The sequence below is a fragment of the Pezoporus occidentalis genome, unplaced genomic scaffold (assembly GCF_034315485.1).
Source record: "Pezoporus occidentalis ecotype Australia unplaced genomic scaffold, CSIRO_AGI_Poc_V1 ctg6, whole genome shotgun sequence".
Taxonomy (NCBI): Eukaryota; Metazoa; Chordata; class Aves; order Psittaciformes; family Psittacidae; genus Pezoporus; species Pezoporus occidentalis.
In genome coordinates, this window is record NW_026915943.1 from 8,938,047 (window position 1) to 8,957,552 (window position 19,506).

At 38.6% G+C, this 19,506-nt stretch overlaps 1 protein-coding gene across 3 annotated transcripts in view; it reads right to left on the reverse strand.

Annotated features, from left to right (window-relative positions):
• SLC36A4 (solute carrier family 36 member 4) overlaps positions 1-19,506 on the reverse strand; it is a 77,985-nt gene that overhangs the window by 52,388 nt on the left and 6,091 nt on the right. For 2 of the 3 annotated variants that reach the window (XM_062639291.1, XM_062639290.1), the window contains exons 2-8: positions 17,364-17,487; positions 16,522-16,612; positions 15,336-15,424; positions 14,010-14,105; positions 13,175-13,259; positions 7,263-7,490; positions 6,032-6,130 (exon numbers count right to left, since the gene is read on the reverse strand). In XM_062639291.1, the coding sequence (XP_062495275.1) occupies positions 6,032-6,130; positions 7,263-7,490; positions 13,175-13,259; positions 14,010-14,105; positions 15,336-15,424; positions 16,522-16,612; positions 17,364-17,487 (812 nt within the window). The remainder of the gene's footprint in view (positions 1-6,031; positions 6,131-7,262; positions 7,491-13,174; positions 13,260-14,009; positions 14,106-15,335; positions 15,425-16,521; positions 16,613-17,363; positions 17,488-19,506) is intronic. The other variant, XM_062639292.1, reaches the window with a different exon arrangement.

The window sequence follows — 19,506 nt, forward strand, 5'->3', positions numbered from 1 at the left end:
CTCTACTGTACATTTTATACTACTGGATCAAAAAAACCCCACAGGAGAATTAAGCCTACAGATAATCAGATAAACTGATTTAATTGTCATGGCCACTAAAACCTAATCTTGTAATGGATAATTTAAAAGCAGACATGCTTAATGTTTACACATAGATGGTCATCTTTCCCTTTTTTAGGAAATATCACTAAAATGGCAAAAAAGAAGCAATCCTCCATCTCTTACACTTTTAAAGTAAGTACTTCATGTAGGAGAGAGCTATACAGATGTTTGTTTAGTGCATGGTACAGACAACACAAGAACTTTGGAAAATTAAAACCAATATATTTATCAATATTTACTCAGAAAAAAAAAATGTATCCAACTAGAATCATGTCCTACTGCAACAAAACAAAGTTTGTTCATTCAAAGCAAAAAAAACTGAGGAAACTGGTATCAAAGGATGGAATTCAAGGTATGTAAACATAAATTCTACTACATAACGCCCAAAGGCAGAAGACTGAACCCTCAGCGAAACAATGTAGCCCCAGCCTGGCCCATTCCTTCTTGCTGCAGAAGTCACTAATGAATTCATCTGTTCACTGAAAGGTGGATCTACAGCCCTACAGTGTACTAGAGAGCTGCCTAAAGACAAAGTGTGGTTTCTCCAAGTAAAATGATCATAACATATATTATTATTACATTGCTATATTTTGCTTGCCTGTCCTTGACAGCTACTCTGTCACTGTACAGAAGAAAGTCTCACACATTGTTTTGAGCAACAAGCTTTCATTCCATCACTTTTAGATGCATTTTTAAAGCTCACTCGCTTGAGGAAGATATAGAACATCACTATTTTGCACAAGTGCAATAAAAAAAATCTAATTTTCCTTAACAGATCCCCCATGACTGCAAATAAATGGGTGGCTACTATTACTCACAGAAAGATGCAAGCCGAATGGTAACTGTAGATCTATTTTTGCAACAAAAGGTTTCTACCAAAAAAATAAATCCAGAAGCCAAGTTCTCCTTACAGAACACCACCTTCTGAAATCTGCTGAGCAATTCCAATCACTCCAAAAAGCAATCTTCTCAGATTCTTCCTACCTGCCTCTTACTGACACAACATTTAAGGTTCACATTTACCATGTATATTTAAGAGTAGGTCGTTTCCACGGTCATTAAATCCAGTCACCTACCCTTGCCTGTCCAAATGCAAAAACATCCTCTGAGAACTCCTATCATTCATATTTTGAGGGTACAAGCCTTTGCACCATCTCAAAGGAGCATCAATGAAACCGATACATCCCAGTTTAGAGATGGCCCAAGTACATTTAGATGATGTCATCTTACCCATTAAATGTCTGTTCCTGACAAATCTAGTCTGGTCTTAAAGCAACAGAAGAACACCACTGGGTTTCATTATTTTTTTTAAAGGATAATACTAATCTGGGCAGAAGAACTTTTGATAATGAGAGGCTTTTATCTCAGAGGCACAGGCCTCACAGCCTCATCTGCATCACTTTCAAAATCCAAATAATGATGTTTTAAAATTATAATCCACTTAACGTTCTCTTCTCTAAATCTCCTGGAATTGGTTAGCTGCTGCCTAATGTGATTCCAGAGCCTGTCTTTCCATATACAAATACCACCCCACCTTCTACTGCAAAGCTGTGATATCCAAGTTCAAAAGCAATTTGAATAGACATCTTTTAGTCATAGGCTAAAATACCAGAAGCCTTATTTTCCAAACCTGAAATTAATATTAAAAAGAAACAATTTCTCTTCCCTAATCAGTCTGCAGCACTCAACAGGAAAAAAGCCCACAAACATACTCAACTGTACAAACCGCACTTCACTTACATTTGTATGTAACAGAGAAGAAAAAGTATCTTTCTGTTTTAAAATGTTATGAACCTGTTTCATCCTCCATCCTTCTGATGCTCACATTAGAATATCACTTCCACATTTGGATTTGGTTTTCATACCTCTAACGAGAAAGCCAACCAGGCTTTCACCAAACATTCATTAGGTGTAACTGTTATTATACAAGTTTAACATTATGCGAAGCTATTACCTGCATTTTCTGTTGCTACTACTGTTCCACAGACTTTATTGATGCCACTAGTTTCACAAGGAAACCATGATGGTCTTAAAATCTTAACTTACAAGTGTTGAAATCTTAACTTACAAGTGTTGAAATCCCAAACCAGCTCTCAACACTGATAACCACCAGATTGACAGTACAGAGCTCTCAGATTTGCTCACTCAATATTAAGGGATCATGGGGTACCCGTGCTGCCAACTCCTCCTGTTAGCACATAATGATGATCACCACCTGCTTGCCGAGGCATTCAAAATTTGCAGCAGGTACCTTACCTCAATAAGCAGTGACCCCATTTTTACAGACAACTCAAATAGGGAGCAAAGAGATGAACAGCACAAGCAACAGACTGCAGCACTTTTTAATCCTGTTACAAGTACACAGTTGAGCATGCATTAACCTTATTTCTGCTGTAGCAGTTGTAGCAACAAATGAGCAACCTGTCTGGGCTTTAGCAAAATAACAAATTGTCCAAATCTGCCATCAAATAAGAGTTTAGGTTGATCTCCCAGGCAGGTAAGAACATCTTAATTCATCATATTAATATCATCAATTCATCACTGTAATTATGCCAAAGCAACGATACTTCAAATTACTCCCATACTGCTGATTTTCTTATTACACAGGGACAGCTAATCAGTTCTAAACTAATGACAGATTTTAACCAAAACCCATGTTTGTACACTCACTGTCTAAAAGAGAAATACAATCAAGATCAAGAAGAAAATCCTACTAGGAACCTGCTGAATCACTGCACCTTCCTGAATCACTTTCCCCATAGTGAACAGGACTTTTGACTCCTCCATTTAATTAGTCTCACTCATTTTAATAGTTACTGAAGAACTACAGTCATACTTTAAATAAGGACAAGTGCTAAACTAAAAGAAACAAAAAAAAAAACAATATATAAAAAGCTTTTGGGAACAATGGGATGAAAAAGAACCAGTGCTAGAGTATTTCCCCTGCAGTCTCTTATTTGGTTCAAAGAAACCAGACAAACACATTTCCATACTCACCATGGGATTATGAACTGACAATTATTTTCTGTCTAGATTAGCCACTCCCCTGTTAATAAAAAACAAAAGCAACTACGTGTCTTTGAAAATAAATCCTCCCAACTGCTGTGGTTAAGGTGCACTGTTTTATACTGTGCCTTGTAGATAATTTAGTGCTCTTCTTGAACAGACCATTAAACACTCCTAGCAGGAAAGACCATTTTACACAGAACAATGGTGGAAGAAAAACCACATCGAGGGCATTTTTCTTCTCTTGTCAGATTCTGTTTAAGATGATTTAACCAGCCCAAAAACCTCAGAATTTCATTTGCTGTCCCCATTCATACATTCAGTAATCTGGCAGCTCTCAGATGAGAATTAGCATAATGTATGTTTGGAATCAAGGACAAGGAAAAATGAGGCTTCATAACTGTTTAAGGCCAACTTACTGCATAAAATGTAACAACCACAATCAACTTTTCTGATCAAATTGAAACCACAAGGCTTCTGTTTATAATGTGATGTCCAGGTAGCTTCACATTAATAGTGCTGTTTCCAAGACATTCCAGAATAAAATCTAGAATCAAGTCTCTAACAAAAATACTAAGATCAGGTAAATCCATCTTGAGTCCTTGCAGGCAGAGAGCAGACTAAGAAGCCAATATAACTAAACGGTAAGGGTTTTTTCATTACCAGATAATTCAACCACACGGACATAAGAATGACAATAAACAAGACACAGGGTAACAAACTGTAACACATCCGATACACAACAGCAACTGACTACACGAGTATTCTCAATCCATTGTAATGTGGGTTAAAACACATTTGCTTACATCTCTGGAAGAATTTTAAACTAATCTTGTTTCACTTCACATTTGCAAGAGGTCACAAACATGTATACAGAGAGATCACAGCTCAGTCTATGATGGCAACTTACTGAGCTGTAATAACTGGTTATTATATCAATCACAGAGAACTGTATGAAATATTAACTATGTGAAGTGGCAGCAGCGTCCGCCTCTCTTTGCTTCACTCATCTTTTTTTACTTCATGCTTCAACAACTTTGCTCAGTTCTGATTATTCAGATCCATAAAATCTTTTTTTTGTCAAATCTTCCCTCTGGTGCACACAACTACAGCATAAGAATGCACAGCAAACACTCTGCTTCTCAGGGATATTTTGGACATGCAGAGAAATATGAATATCATCCTGCATATAAGGAAGAAATATTAAGTAGTTCTTCAAAGGTTTACATTGGAAGTCAATGTTACTACTGCTGTACTAGGATTAGTTCCCCCCCCAGGGTGGGTTCTAATGTGCCAGAAAATAATTACTATAAATCAATTCTCCACCTATAATGTAATAAACTACCACTACCAAGTGGTAAGCCTTCCATGCTTTCCTGAGACCCACAGGAGCCTCATTTAGGATTTCCTGGCTACAACCCACACCTCTGTGCTATAAGCGTATCTGATACAACTGGAATACGTATCAAGACCTATGGTACATGACTTGCATTTGACCACATATAGTAAGTGTAGTCTGTCCCAGATGGACTGTACAATTTTAGAGAAATAACCTTAGTATAGTCCAATCTGCCTGATTCACTGCGCATGGGATTTTTGCCCAGTAGGCATCAATCAAAATGAGGAAAATTAATGATTTCCTATGATGGAACTTCCAGATGACAAAAGGAAAGATGTCTGGATACACTCAGATATATGGTAGCTAAACTGCTGCATCAGTCAGTTCACAGTTTGAAAACAAGTCAAGAACAGTTTGAGAAACAGACTCAACAGTCATTAGATCCAAATATCCTGTGTGTGAAAACACACTGTTGCAACATAGTAAGAGTTAAAGGGTTTTCCTATTTAGCTCTTCTGGCAGTGATATTGCAACACCAAGATAAAATATTCTGGTTTAAGTCAGAGCTGATAATTCCAAAAAGAAAAGAGATTTGAAAACTCTTCTGTGTTATGTCAGTGATAGACCATCATTTCAGATTAACCACATGCTGGCTTGGGGTTGGTCTGGGTTTGGTTTTTTGTTTTGTTTTGGAGGGGCAGGAAAGGGCTGTTTATTTGGGCTTTAATCATACAGTAACACTTGCTGAAGCGTGTAATTGTATTAGTAACAAATAAAGTGTATAGAGTAATTTCCTAACAGTTCAAAGACATTATGACCTACCATTCCCAGTAGCCTCTTCAGCTATTTTTTAAAACATGACGTGAAACAAATGCCAACTAACTTGCAAACTTTGCTAGTGTGAGATGTAAGCACGAAGCCCTTAGAAACAGCAGAGGCTGAAAATTATCTACTTTCAAAAAACAAGCTTTCAAAGTGATGAATCTATTTAATCCACATCTTTCAGGAAACGATGAGGAACTGAGGTTCATTGTCAGAAGGACATGAATTGGAAAAAAATTCTATTCTTTTTCTCATCATCTCCATCTCTGTCAAGTCATATTTACAGACAAGTCTGAAGCAGGAAGAATAATGCATTTCTAATAAATCACTTTGTCTTCTGTGATCCCACAGGAAAAGAAGGATGCTAAATAAGTTTCTGTTTTTACACTCTCATCACCTAAAACTGAGCTGCTGAATCACTGTAATTATAGTATCATCATATTATTAGCTGGGTATTGTATTATTATCTAGCATATGATGATACTAGTTATGATTACACTATTGTCTCAATCTGCTTGGAACTAAAGGCATTCTTGTAATTTGGGAAGGCGCCAAAAGTCCAAGTAGCAATCAGTATTCACCAAACTCCCTGTGACGGGGATGTTATGTCCTCAACTTTTGCCTGATTTGATAAGATAAATTAACCCTTTTCATATCAGTGCTTCAACAAAAACAACAAAAAAAACAGCAGGAGTAAACTGTCTGTATCCCATCATCTAACATAGATTGAGATATTCTGAAGAGTCAGTAAAAAGCACTTACCACACCGATTCCTTCAAAAGCAAATATTGCAGTCCCAAAAAACAGTGGGTATTTCTTCCAGCCAACCACAGGAGGCAGTTTTTGTGGATCTATTATATCCTGAAGAAAACAATGCAAAACAGTGCTATGTAAAGTGCATTATCTGATCCTACAATTTTGATTGAAACATTACCCTATAGCAAAGAAAACTCAGCACATGCTGAGTGGTGCATACATGGCATTTTACAATCCCAAACTCAGTCCTTTATACACATTTATAGCTGCCTCCCCACCCACACAGACACTTGCACATATATTTAATCTACATTCATACTAGTGACACTAGAAATCACGCATTTAAAGTATCACACTAGCATGTATGAGTGAATATCAATTAAAACAAAAAGGAAAGCTCACACCTCAAGCTTAATCTTCTGAAAACTTCTCATAGTATTGCTTTCATACTGCAGTTATTCTCACAACCGTAAGCAACAGCAAAAGAAAATCTTTTAAATACAAGCTGAGCTTCTGCAGACCAATTAATTCCAGAGTAATTAATTCTCTGCTTCCCACTCATCTCATAACACTCACATGATAGCTTTCTCAAGCAATACTGTCACTCAGCACTTATCTACACTGTGCATGCAACAGCATCTTATCACTTTTCAAAAATCCTAAGAAATAAAAAGGTAAAGGTTTTTACATGTGATTTTTTTTCCAACCATTGGTTTAATTTGTTCCATTATGAAATGCCTCCAAATACGAAAAACCAGCAGCAATCCAGACTATGCAGGAACTATTCAACTTCCCAGGAGATGGAAGTCTGCAAAATGCATTCCTAAAGGGTAAGTCTTAATTTTTTTCTAACTGTACTGGAGAAATACTAGAAATAAACACTGCTGCTGAAATTGTTCTTCTGTTGCAACAGAAAGATTGACCACAGATTAAAACCTTGACAGTTCTGTATGCAGCCCATAAAAACCCACATATTCTTTTCCCCAAGGACTCCAATTTGTTACGATACATATTTTTTCTGAAGTGCATCAATATTATCCTGTCTTTCAAAAGTACTGTAGAACTCTGTGCTTAAAGCATGTCAAGTAATAGGGCACCTGTTCAAATTAAATACAAGATAATTCCACCTTTCAGAAATTGTTAGTCAGTATCGTATCTATCAGAGACCAACTGCCACATGCAACAAATACAATCTGCCACACTGAAAACAAAAGACAATAAATGTTTTTATACTCACTCTAACAATATACTGGTAAATGATCACCAGGCTGACAGCCATGGATAGATTGGCAAGCAGTGAAAGCATGGACAGGCTCTTCAGGTCACGAATAAAGACCAGGAGGATCAAGAATGGCAGGAAACACAGCATGTATATTCGTAAATCAGTACTCCTTTTCTCAGAAGGACTGCTGGTGGCACTGACATTTATGGGAGCTGTCTTGTTTTCCAAGAATCCTTCATGGACCTGTACAAATTAAACAAAAGATGATGATTCCAAATGGAAACAAGAGGAAAATTTTTCCCAAAGAGAACAATTATCCATTGGAATTATCTCCCCAGGGAAGCGGTAGACTCCCTGGTGTTGAACACTTTCAAGATCTGGCTAGACAGGGTGCCGAGACATCTCGTCTAGGTCATGCTTTGCCAAGAAAGCAAGCAGACCATATGATCCTTGAGGAACCTTCCAACCTGATTTCCATGATTCTATGTTATCAAACAGTGCTATCAGTGAGTATACGGTCACTCTGCTAACGCATCACTGAACATGGCAGTCACACTGGGCCAAGAACAGCAGCCAAAGTAGAGAAAGAAGGACAGGCTGGAGATACAGTTGGTAATCAAGGTATCATTGGCACTTGAGACTTGCATGACGCAAAGGGCCTTAGTTGATAATGGAAAACCAACTGTATGTAAATCAAGTCATTCAAGTTGGCACATTTGCCAAAACTCAGATTTTACAAGTCTAGGAGAAAAAAAATACATAAAAATACATAAAAATACACTACTGATTTTACTTTCATTGTTTCAAACAATCCACAAACTCAGGAAGACAGAATTAACTTAAAATTCTGTCATCTGGAACAAAAAGCACTAGATAGATATTTTTTTCATTATGAAAAAGGGAAAGGTAAAAGATGTGATTCTGCAACCACATTTTCCAGAAATCTCACTCTAAAATGAAAACAGAGGACACCAGTCATCATGGAAACACTGACTGTTTCCACCTTGCAAGAACCTTAAGTGTCACTTACAAGACACTTACCTTCTGTTAGTTTTCAATAAGAAAGCTACAAAGAGCTAAATACATTTTGATCTGAATTCCAGTGAATTCACACAGCTACAATAACTCTACTTTCCCAAGCAACATGTCAAACACTCAACCAAATTACTTCCCTAATGCCACATGAAGTAAAACTCTCTCTAGAAGTTTCCTGCTTTCCCACCATACTTAAAATGGAAATACAGAAACAACAAAATACACAGAAATACAACTTTAACAGCCTTTCACCTTAACAACAGTCTCATGTGTTTACTTGCTTGCCGGCACTGACAGGCAGTCAGAGCCACTCTGCACACACAGACATGTAAGGGGGATTCTAAGAAACACAATGTGATTTCAGCACGTAAGTCCCATTGAAAACCTCAGCTACAATAAATATTCAACCTACCATGCATTCAATTTATACAAATAACTGTAGCTGGATGACGAGCTATTAGAAAACAAATTACATTCTTCCTTTAAGGAAAAGGAATAACAGCAGCAGGATACAGTTCAGGTTCTAAAATACATTTTTAAAATACCAACTGGATTCTCAGAAATGTCATGACTTTGAGGAGCCTCCATCAGATCCTGCTGCTCGAAGTGCAAAGAAAGAAAGAAAAAAGATGAAATCCTGAACCTGCCCCATCCCTGGCAGTGTTCAAGGCCAGGCTGCACACAGGGGCTTGAAGCAACCTGCTCTTAGTGGAAGGTGTCCCTGCGTGTGGCAGGGGGTTGGAACTGGATGAGCTTTAAGGTCCCTTCCAACCCAAACCAGTCTATGAATCCATGAAAGGTTAACATTGTAGAAGAGCAAACAGACAAGAGTGATTGACAGGTGGAAGAAAGCCAAAGTAAAATGCTAACATTATAAAAAGGATCTTGACAGTAAACTCTATATTGGTCTGTCAAGGTGCAAGCCAACATTACCATCACTTTGAAAGTATTTTATTAGATTTTTTAATTAATCAGGTATCACTTAAAACTGTTCTAACAAGTAACAAAATACAAAGCAGTAGGAGGACTTTTTTGCACTCTTTCTCATATGCTGTTTAGCTCAGTGCATGTTTACTGCTGATTGCGTTACAATGGACTATGACTCACTGTCTGTCCAACTTCTTCTCCAAAACATTAGAATTAATATTATCTCAGATTCCTATTCTGGACAACAATCACTTTCACTCTCCTGCTGTCCTCCACTCATGCATCACTGCATATGGCAGTCATGCTGGGCCAAGATCAGAAGACATTGTACCTGTCTTTTTCCTAAACAAAGCAACATAACCTGAAGTATCACCAGAGTATCAGCCAACTTAGTCAAATCTTTTACTTACCCATCCATTGGATCTGCTCTTAAAAAGACATACATAATATTCTGTATATGTCACAGAGCACAGTGAACATTGCTCAGCTTCCAACCTGAACACACATTATCTGCATTTTTTTCTGTGCTTATCATGGATGCTATCTGTGAGCTCCACAAACATTTCCCTAACCCACATGAGGAAGTATCATCATGATTTTAGAAAGGCAGCACACAGCTGCTGAAGTCACTACGCATAGTGACTGCAAAGGCATTAACTTACATGATAGTGTCATGTCTGAAACAGGAGTGCTTCATCAAATGTCTCATTCACGCATTCATCAACTTCAGCTGTATCCAGGAAGATCAAACACTCGTGCAAATCTGGTTATCAGACTCCTTATGTCAGGTACTCAAAACATGTCTAATGCACAACTAGTGACTGCAGAAAATTCAGTTCAACTGAACTACCTCAGAAGCCACAAATAATTCCTTTCCTTAGTCTCTTCAACTAAGACCACTGTTTCCTTGCCTGTATCCCTAAACCTTCTCTTTCTGTCATACAGTCCATGGACTTTTTAATATCTAGTGGGATCAAAACAGTAATCATTGAACTCATTGGTTCCTCCTAATGCCTTTATTTATTCAACTCAGAGCAACACCCAGTATACTCAGTGCCAGAGCTGGCACAAAAGTATGTTATTAGACAGATAAAGACTGTGTTATTTCATTATTGCATAGTGCTGAACGTTACAACACTTTTAACACACATAGTTTTATTTCCTAAGTTTGAGGAGGGTTTTTTTCCTTTTTACAAAACCTAGGAAAAAATCAATATTCCATTCTTTAGCATCACACCGATGGGTCATCTTTGAAGTGCTAAACATCTAATAAAGTGTTCCCACACAGCAGGAACATGTTTTCATTTTTTAGCTCCAACAGCAAACAAGGAAAAAAAGGACACTTTTCCAAAGAACTCAGCAAATATTCACGAGCAAGTCGAGAAATACCAAGAGTCAACTTAAAGTCGTCTGTTGCTCAAGTAAGAAAAGCAAACTGTGACATGAAAGGGGACCATGCTCTTTGGAGCACAGATTCTTTTTCCTATCCCTCCTACCCCAGTGTGTTCCTGCTTCAGTCCTGATGCAGCCAAGCTCTTTTTTCCAGTTTCACCCTTCCTCTCCAGTTGCAGACACCTTCACCTATAAGCCTCTTATTGCAGAGTTAACCAGAACTCTACCAACCTAAGTTTCTTTGGAAAATATTCCTTAGGAAAAGCTTCATTTGAAACTTGATATAACTGGAAATAGGGTCTTGTAGCACAAAGCATCTGGAAAACACTGGTGTAATGCAGTCAACGTTGTTATAATCCCCAAGACACTAATGAGAAAAGATTCAGCACCAGAAGCTATACTGTATATCCTTAAGTGAGAAGGATACATCAAACATTTCATAGAATTCAAATGATGAAATAAGTATTTAGACTCACGTACCCCACTGTGTCTAACTAAATATTCACCTCAAAGTAATCTGGGCTGATGAATATTCCCATTCATGTGCCAGAACCATTTTAAAATGCTTTGTCACGTTTTCATTCTCCGAAACAGCAAATGAAGTGAAGGCAGAGATTACCAAATTTGGGCTGGCACTAGGTTTAACTAAGACTATCAAAGAAAAGATCTCGGTGGAAATTCCCATGAGTTCCAGTGGACTTAATTTGCACACACTAACATGCAAGCATGATCGGAAAAGTACAGAGCATAATGCAGAGTGTCCTGGGTTCAGCAGTAGCAGTCATTTGTCTCCTTAGCAGCTGGTGCAGCGCTGTGGTTTTGACTTTCAGCCTGGGAACGCACTGGTAACACCAATGTTTTTAGTTGTTGCTAAGTGCTAAGTAATGTTTAGTCTGACCAAGGACTTTCTGAGCCTCATGCTCTGCCAGAGAGGAGGGGAAGCCGGGAGGAAGCAGAAACAGGACACCTGACCCAAACTAGCCAAAGAGGCATTCCATACCACAGCACGTCATGCCTGGTATATAAACTGGGGGCAGTTACTCGGAAGGGCTAGATCACTGCTCGGTTGGACTGGGTATCGGTCGGCAGGTGGTGAGCGGCTGTATTCTCTTCCCTTGTTATTTCCCTTATCATTATTATTACTGATGGTAGCAGCAGTGATTTGTGTTACACCTTAGCTACCGGACTGTTCTTATCTCAAACCGTGGGAGTTGCATTCTTTTGGTTCTCCACCCTATCCCTCCAGGAGCTGGGGGAGGAAGGAGGGGGGGAGTGAGCAAGCAACTGCATGGCTCTGGGTTGCCAGTTGGGCTTAAACCACAACACAGAGCTATTGGTCCAGATGCTGTATCAGTAACTTTCTATTATGTTGTTCCTTTATCTCAGCTCTCTACACGTGCCACCCTTCCCTCCCAGTTCCCTCTGTCCACCTTCGTTCTCCTCCTCCACTACCCCAAACAGAGATTTTAAGCAATACCAACTTGTTTTCTCTGGTGCCCTCTACGGGACAGACTTCTGCAACAGAGAGATGCCAGGAAGACTCCACAGACTTGTCCCTCCCAGAGGAGAGAGCACAGGGCAACCTAAATCAAATACACTTGGAATATTGGAAGGGGAACTTCTGAATTGCTGATGGCTTTAGCTCATTCACAAGTTATATGCCATGGGTCTCTGCAGCAACTGCTCTTGTAGCGGTTGCTTCCCTGTAAGATCTTTTAATTCTTCTTCAAGAAAGCAGCAACAAGTTCCTGAAAAGGTTTCATGGGTTGTTTTTTTCCCAAAATCTACAAAAGCCAGAGTCAGTAAGCATTCAGTCTCATCTGTTGCTTAAGGTCAAAACACATACATAAAAACTGGCTGATCAGATACTTATTTGATAGGAAAGGCTCAAACTTACATTAGAAAGGATGAAACATAAATCTCCACTTCAGGAGGCCAACAAAAGGACGTCAGACATAAAACAGGATTTTTAGGTATTGAGACAGACTGTGACAGTAGGACTTCAGGTTTTACAGTTCTGGTTGATTTTTCCCCTCTACCAAGATACAAATTACAGAGTATCCAAATACACAAATTAACCTCATCTTCATCTGTAGAAACTGGAATACTTTTTATACACAATATAAATACTCACCTACAAGGAGAGGGAAAAAACATACTATCCCCTATGTAGTAACTGCCCCACAAACAGAGAAGAATAAATTACTTATAGCTAGAATATAAAATAAAGGATTTACAATGCCAGTAAGAAATTTTAAGCTTCTACAAAGAATCAGATGTCTAACAGATAGGAAAGCACTGGGACTGACTGCTGAGGAGGATGCAGAAATTTCAGTGTCAGGCATTTTTAAGAACAAAAATCAGGACTGGTTTACATCCAATGGACTCTGTGCCAGATGAGACCATTCTAGAAAATGGAATGGTCTAAACAAGAACCAAAGAAAGATTCCAGTGACATAAGGTCACGGGGAAAAAAAACTAAGTCAGCAGAAGGCCTGGCCGAAACAAACAAACAAACAAAAAAAAAACAAAAAAAAAAAGAAAAAAATCAGAGGCAGGTTAACGTTACTCACTTGTTTCACATTTTCTGCCAAGAACACAACATAAACGCTACAAAATCCCAGCTGTGTTATCACTAGGAAAAAGTCGACAATATACCTGAGGAAGAAAAAACAAACATGCATTATACTTAGGATCCAAACAATAAGCCCATTTCTACCTAATAGGCAATTACTGCTCCTTTTACACTAGTCAATACACTAGATTCAAATGCCACATTAATCTCATGAGCACTGCAATGCAGGTTCCTTTTACATTGCACATCAAGACTACTAATGCAAGGGAAAGAAACTTTTATTGTCATTGCCACTTTAAAGTAGCTGCATGTCATTACTGCAAAATATAGTGCATATTTCTCCATTATTTGTATGTTACATTTAAACAACATAAATCAAATAATTGCTTTGCTTCCTTCCAGAATAAATATACTGAAGTAATTAACATTTGCAGTGTCAACCTGCTTGAAGCAGAGTGAACTCTGATGCAGAGAAAGGTGTTTACGATAAAAGAGAATGACAACTTAAATTACCTTATTACATTACACAATACAGAATGCACTTCTGGTTATACCACATCTCTTCCTATATTACCAAATTCTTTTCTTCGAAGCTCTCAAGGACCTGAGAATTGAAATGCTTAACAGAGAGAGACACTCCCCAATACTCTCACCTTTCCTCTACTAGCTGGCTGCAGGAAGTAACAACTCTGTGTCAAAGTATTTCAAGCATACAGAACACACTGTCAAAGCAGGCAACATCTTAGTAAAAAGGAGATCTCCTGACTATTCCAAGTATAGCCACTAAATGTTTAATAAAGAATTTATTAAATTAAATTCTAATGCAAACTTACCGCCCCCAGGAAGCTCGTTTCTGAAGAGGAGTCAAAGGCCCCACTTCCATGGCGTAACTAACTGTGTCACTATATCCCAGTGAGGACTTTTTCATCCTGAAATCAAAGAGATTGAAGAAAAAACTGAGTTACGAGAAACTACAAGGACTTCGATCCCTACCTTGAAAATGCTGGTGGCCTCACAGAATCACCTGTGGCACCATTCTGTGGCTGCTGAACTTTAGAGATATGGTTTGGGCTTATTTCCTCCAGGAAGGACTAATCAGCACTCCACAAGCATGTGAACCACAACGTTGCTTCCCCCTAATGCAACAGTTTCTTGATACATTAATCCAAAATCAGATTCTTATATCAGTTTAAGAAATTCATCTCAAATCTAAAAGTCACAAAGAGCTTCAGAAGGATTCAACAGATTTTCCTGGACAAGGAGGCATTGCAGTTGTTTCAGCGATCTGTTTTACATACATCTTCAAAGGCCATTTAAAACTACAGAGGAAAAAGTAAAGAACTCAGGAATGACAGGATCCACAGCACAATATCATCTTAAACTGATATGGGAGTTTTTTCACTACAGGGACAGGGACAGTTTTGTGATTCTGCTCAGTTCAAAACCTTCACTGCACTTTTTAAAAACAAGACTCTGCTTCTGTCTAACATCCGACAGATAAAAACATTTAATAAGTTACTATTAATCAAAAGAATCAGTCAAACTTTATAAGCTGCTTTCTCCCCCCCCCCCAGTATTGTAAATGTCACTTGGAAGCGCATCTAGTGTTTATCTGCATCATTTTAACACATTCCTTCAGCACTAGAATTTCAAACAATCAAGTTATCACAATCCAAAGACACAGAGCTCACAAATACTCTTGAAAGATTAACTGTTAACAATAGTTCTTAGTCTATCTTTTATCCCTATGAAGTACTTATAAACTGGCTATTTATAAACTGGACACTTTTCAAAGCTATGAAGATCCAGAAGCTATGAAGAAAGCTATGTGGATAAAGAAGGACTAATAGACTGAAACCAAGCAATTAAAACTGTAATGAGAAAGACCCGATTATGTGCCAGCAAAGACGGGAAAACAACTTCATTTTGTGTATGAGCAGAGAACAAATATTTTTTCAATATATTAAACTATAGCTATCATTTATAGCTGCACAATCCAAAACTGAGTGTTACTTCTTGCAAGTTCAAGATTCTGAACTGAAGGGAAGAAACTGCTACAGCATCAGGACATTCTGTAGGCCAACAATCGGAAACAGAAAAGAAGAAAGAAAAAACATAATACCCAAATTCAGCAACAGAATGAGCAGTTCCACATTTACCTCTGACATAGACAGTGGCTGCAACGTACCAAGATGTGCATACAATGAACAGATATAACTCCTATGAACACAAGGCTGATTGGTCCAATCTGGTATGGAAAAAAAAGGGAGAACACAGGAAATAAAGAGGATTTTTCATTAAAATATGCTGGGAGAAAATCTTTACATGCAAAAACATTTACATGGTAGCAAATAAATTAAGAATTAAAAATTTTATGCAACTAGATTCCCCCCCCCTCAGATGAGGATTCACTGCTGATCTTTTACGGCATTCCTTACTTCTAGCTCGTTACTTGAGAGAAGGCTGCTAAGGGGCAATAAAGCACAAACACAGAATGGGTGTGAATAGCTTCATCCTCTAAAAGCTTTACTGAGATATGCGCCAAAAAAATCTGTTAAGAGAAAAGACTGCATATACTGCACAATCCAAAACAGTGGTTTGAACTACTTCAAAGTGGCATAACACTTCCCCTTGCATTAGTAGACTTGATGTATAGCATAAAAACCAAACAAACCCTTGATAATTTCTATTATTACAGATCTAAGTTAGAGATAATTTGAAAATTGAACAATTTGTTTGAGTAGCAGTTTGACCAAAGGCTTTCACAGAAGATACTTGCTTCTCACATGTAACTTTCATTCTTAAACTGAACACCCAGTAAAAAAGAATTACAGGATTATGCAGTCGTAAGGTGAAAATGTCACTTGATTAAATTTAGCCTGGCTTAGGACATGCCCCAGTTTGCTACCCAGTATAAACAAGCTGTGGTATACCCTGCTTCTGCAGAAACACAAGATTGAGTTAACAATCTTGTTAAATGCAATCTGTACAAAGAGATCAGATGTAGAGAAGCCTGTACAAAGATAAGACAATGCCAGAATAAAAATCCCTGTGAGTTTGAGTGCATCAGAGTCTTCCTCCTAACAAAGTTTTGCTTTCACCAGAAAAACACTTCAGCTAAGCAAAAATACAACACAGTCTTCAGGGTGAAGTTGTAAGTTTAAGAATCAAATCCTCAATCTTCAGTACAAAATTCAGTCTAAAGAGATAAAAATAGAACACAATCCTCTTGAAGCTGACAGTGATAAAATCTCAATACAAAAAGTATTGAGATTTCAGTTTTTCAGGCTTAGACACACATCTTCATATCTTCCCAGATAACTTTTCTAATAATTGAATCCTTACCACAATGCCAGCATTTTTTATAGCAAGTGGAAGACCAAGAAGCCCAGTTCCAATATTTCCCTTGAGGAGGTGTGTCAGTGTTTGTGTAAACCTGAGGGTAAAAATATGAAGCCATGTTAGAAGTACACTGAGACTGGGAGAGAGAGGGGGAAACAGAAAAAACAAAACCACACCCTCTGTCACTTATTAATAAATGGATAAATTCTGAGCTTCAACTGCTTTAAGGTAGTCCAACTACTTTAAATGATGCACGGAATACTAAATGTTCTTATTCCTCTTAACATGTGAGCTCCCCCAAATAGAACATACAAGTCTGATCTTCAGTTCTTCCCTCCAGCTTGTGAAATGTTATTTTTCTGTGCAACTTTACTGTCCTTTAGCCTCAGAGTAAAAATTAACACGTTTCATCACTACTGGTTTAGTATCAGCAACATTCTGACCTGCAAATCACAAGTCTGACAGCCAAAGCTCTACCAAAAGAAAATAAAAGCTTCACACATTCTTCTAATGAAGCTTTAAGAAACTGATTATTTCCAAAGTCATCTTAAGTTTCTTTACAAAAACATAAAATCAGTCAAAACCCTTTTTAAACAGTGCTTGGGTTCTGAGTGACACAATCACTTCACAAATCAGCACCCTGGAATATTTTATGGCCAGTCCATTGTTAGCTTACGAAAAGCACAGAACCTACTCAAAAGAGGCTGCTTTTTGGCAGAACTGTGCAAAGTCCCAATGTATTACTACAAAATTGTACCACAGGTGCAAGAAAGCCCCTTAAGAGTTTAGTAAACTACTCATGAGAAACAAATTGAAGGAACAGATTTTAACAAGCTGATACATACGTAATGCCTCCTCCATCACCAAGCTGGTAATGCTTCTCAACTGGCAGGATAGCACTTTCATGCTCTTCATCCGAGAGGCCATCTGAGTTTTGTTCATCAATTAAAGGCTTCATTACTTCCATGTCTGTACAACAGAGTTAACGGTACATTAGCACTAGAAACAAGCTTACAGTTTAGAAGCAAAAGAGGACTCAAAGTTCCCATGCCATGAGGTTTGCATGTGCTCCTAACTGTAAAGCTGATTTAGGCAGATACATATGCACAGCCCAAGTTCGCACAGGGAATCCTGTCTCTTTAAAGCAGCACACCATCACATTATTATTATGGCCAAACACTGTTTTTTTATTATGAAAAACAACTTTATCATAATATCAATGCTTTTGATCACTTTGCAAGCTAGTATAAGAAAACCAAACCAGAAAAGTCATCCATTGCTACCAAAGGATGAGATCTTACCCTCCATTAGCTCCTGCAAAACTAAGCATTTAGTTTACTCTTATCAGTGGTGAGCAAGGGTACTCTCAACAGTCACCCCATCCTAAAATGGGTAGGTAAAACAGGTACCGTGGAGGAGCTCTCCAGTTACTGGCAAGAGAACCAAGATGAAGCAATTATGATGCATGCTTTGAAACCTGAAATTACATTAACCTTTTCAAGTAGCAAAAACTGCCACCACAGTCAACAAATGCAATTCCACCATCCAGCCAAAAACAGCGCCAAGCAACAGCAAGCAGCCAGCAGTGAACAAAACTGCCTTTGAGGCAAAACTAACAGCTTACACCAGTTTAATGTTGATTAAATTATAATCACTTATTTTTAAATTACTACAGTTAAGCAAAATGAATCCTGCCAAGAGCAAAAAGATTACTTCTTACACTTGCCTACCACAGTATCATTCATCAAACATAGAATCACAGACTGGTTTGGGGTGGAAGGGAGCTTAAAGCTCACAAAGTTCCAACCCCCTGCCACAGGCAGGGATACCTTCCTCTGTACCAGGTTGCTCCAAGCCCCTGTGTCCAACCTGGCCTTGCACAACACTGCCAGGGATGGGGCAGCCACAGCTTCTCTGGGCAACCTGTGGCAGTGCCTCAGCACCCTCAGATTGAAAGATTTCCTCATGTCCAGTCTAAATCTACTCTATTTCAGTTTAAAACCCCTTCCCCTTCCACAGGCACCACAGGCCCTGGTAAAAAGTCTCTCTCCAGCTTTCTTACAAGCCCTCTTTTAGGCAGTGGAAGGCTGCAATAATATCTCCCTGGAGCCTTCTCTTCTCCAGGCTGAACAAGCCCAAGTCTCTCAGCCTGTCTCCATAGCAGAGCTGCTCCAGCCCTCAGAGCATTTCTGTGGCCTCCTCTGGACTTGCTCCAATGGGTCCACATCTTTCTTGTGCTTTCAGAGCTGGATGCAGTACTCCAGGTGAGTTCTCATGAAAGCTGAGCAGAGGAAGATCACTATGGTGCAATGCTACACCATTTCCTATGCTAACAGCAGTATCATAATAGTCCTTTTTTAAAATTTCCACAAGGAGACTGCATTTCCAATCACACACTGCCAGAACACAGGAAGGAAAAGCTCCCCTCCATGAGCAAAAGCTATTGCTATGCATAAGTCGCATACACTAACCTTCACTCGCCTTGCAATTTTGCAATGGCACATTTTGTCCTCGTGCCGTTTCTTGAGCTTTCAATTAAATGACTTCCCATGCAACTGACCACCAAGCATGCAAGACTTTTACGTGTTCTGCTTTTTCATCTTTTCCTCCTCTGCTGGATCCACTAAATTATCTCCATATCAAAGAACACATAAATACTTTGGGCTTGATTGTTTCACTTTTGTGCGTTTGCCTCCATGACATGACATTTCCTCTCCACCCCATAACTACTCATTTTTTAATGCGCCTATAAAATCTTCTTTGTAACTTCTCCTTATGCCTTTTGGTATATGCTGTGCTGTACTTGAACCTTTCTCCAGGCAGCCTGCCACCTCAAGATTTGTTGACAAGATTCAAGAAGACCCATAAAACTGCCAAAAATTGGAATGGAGTTCTCTGAACTACAGCACACAGCCTCACAACTGAGAACAACTGCAAGCAGGTGCTCTTGGTATATTTTCTTATTCCACTTTTACAATGCTTCAAGCA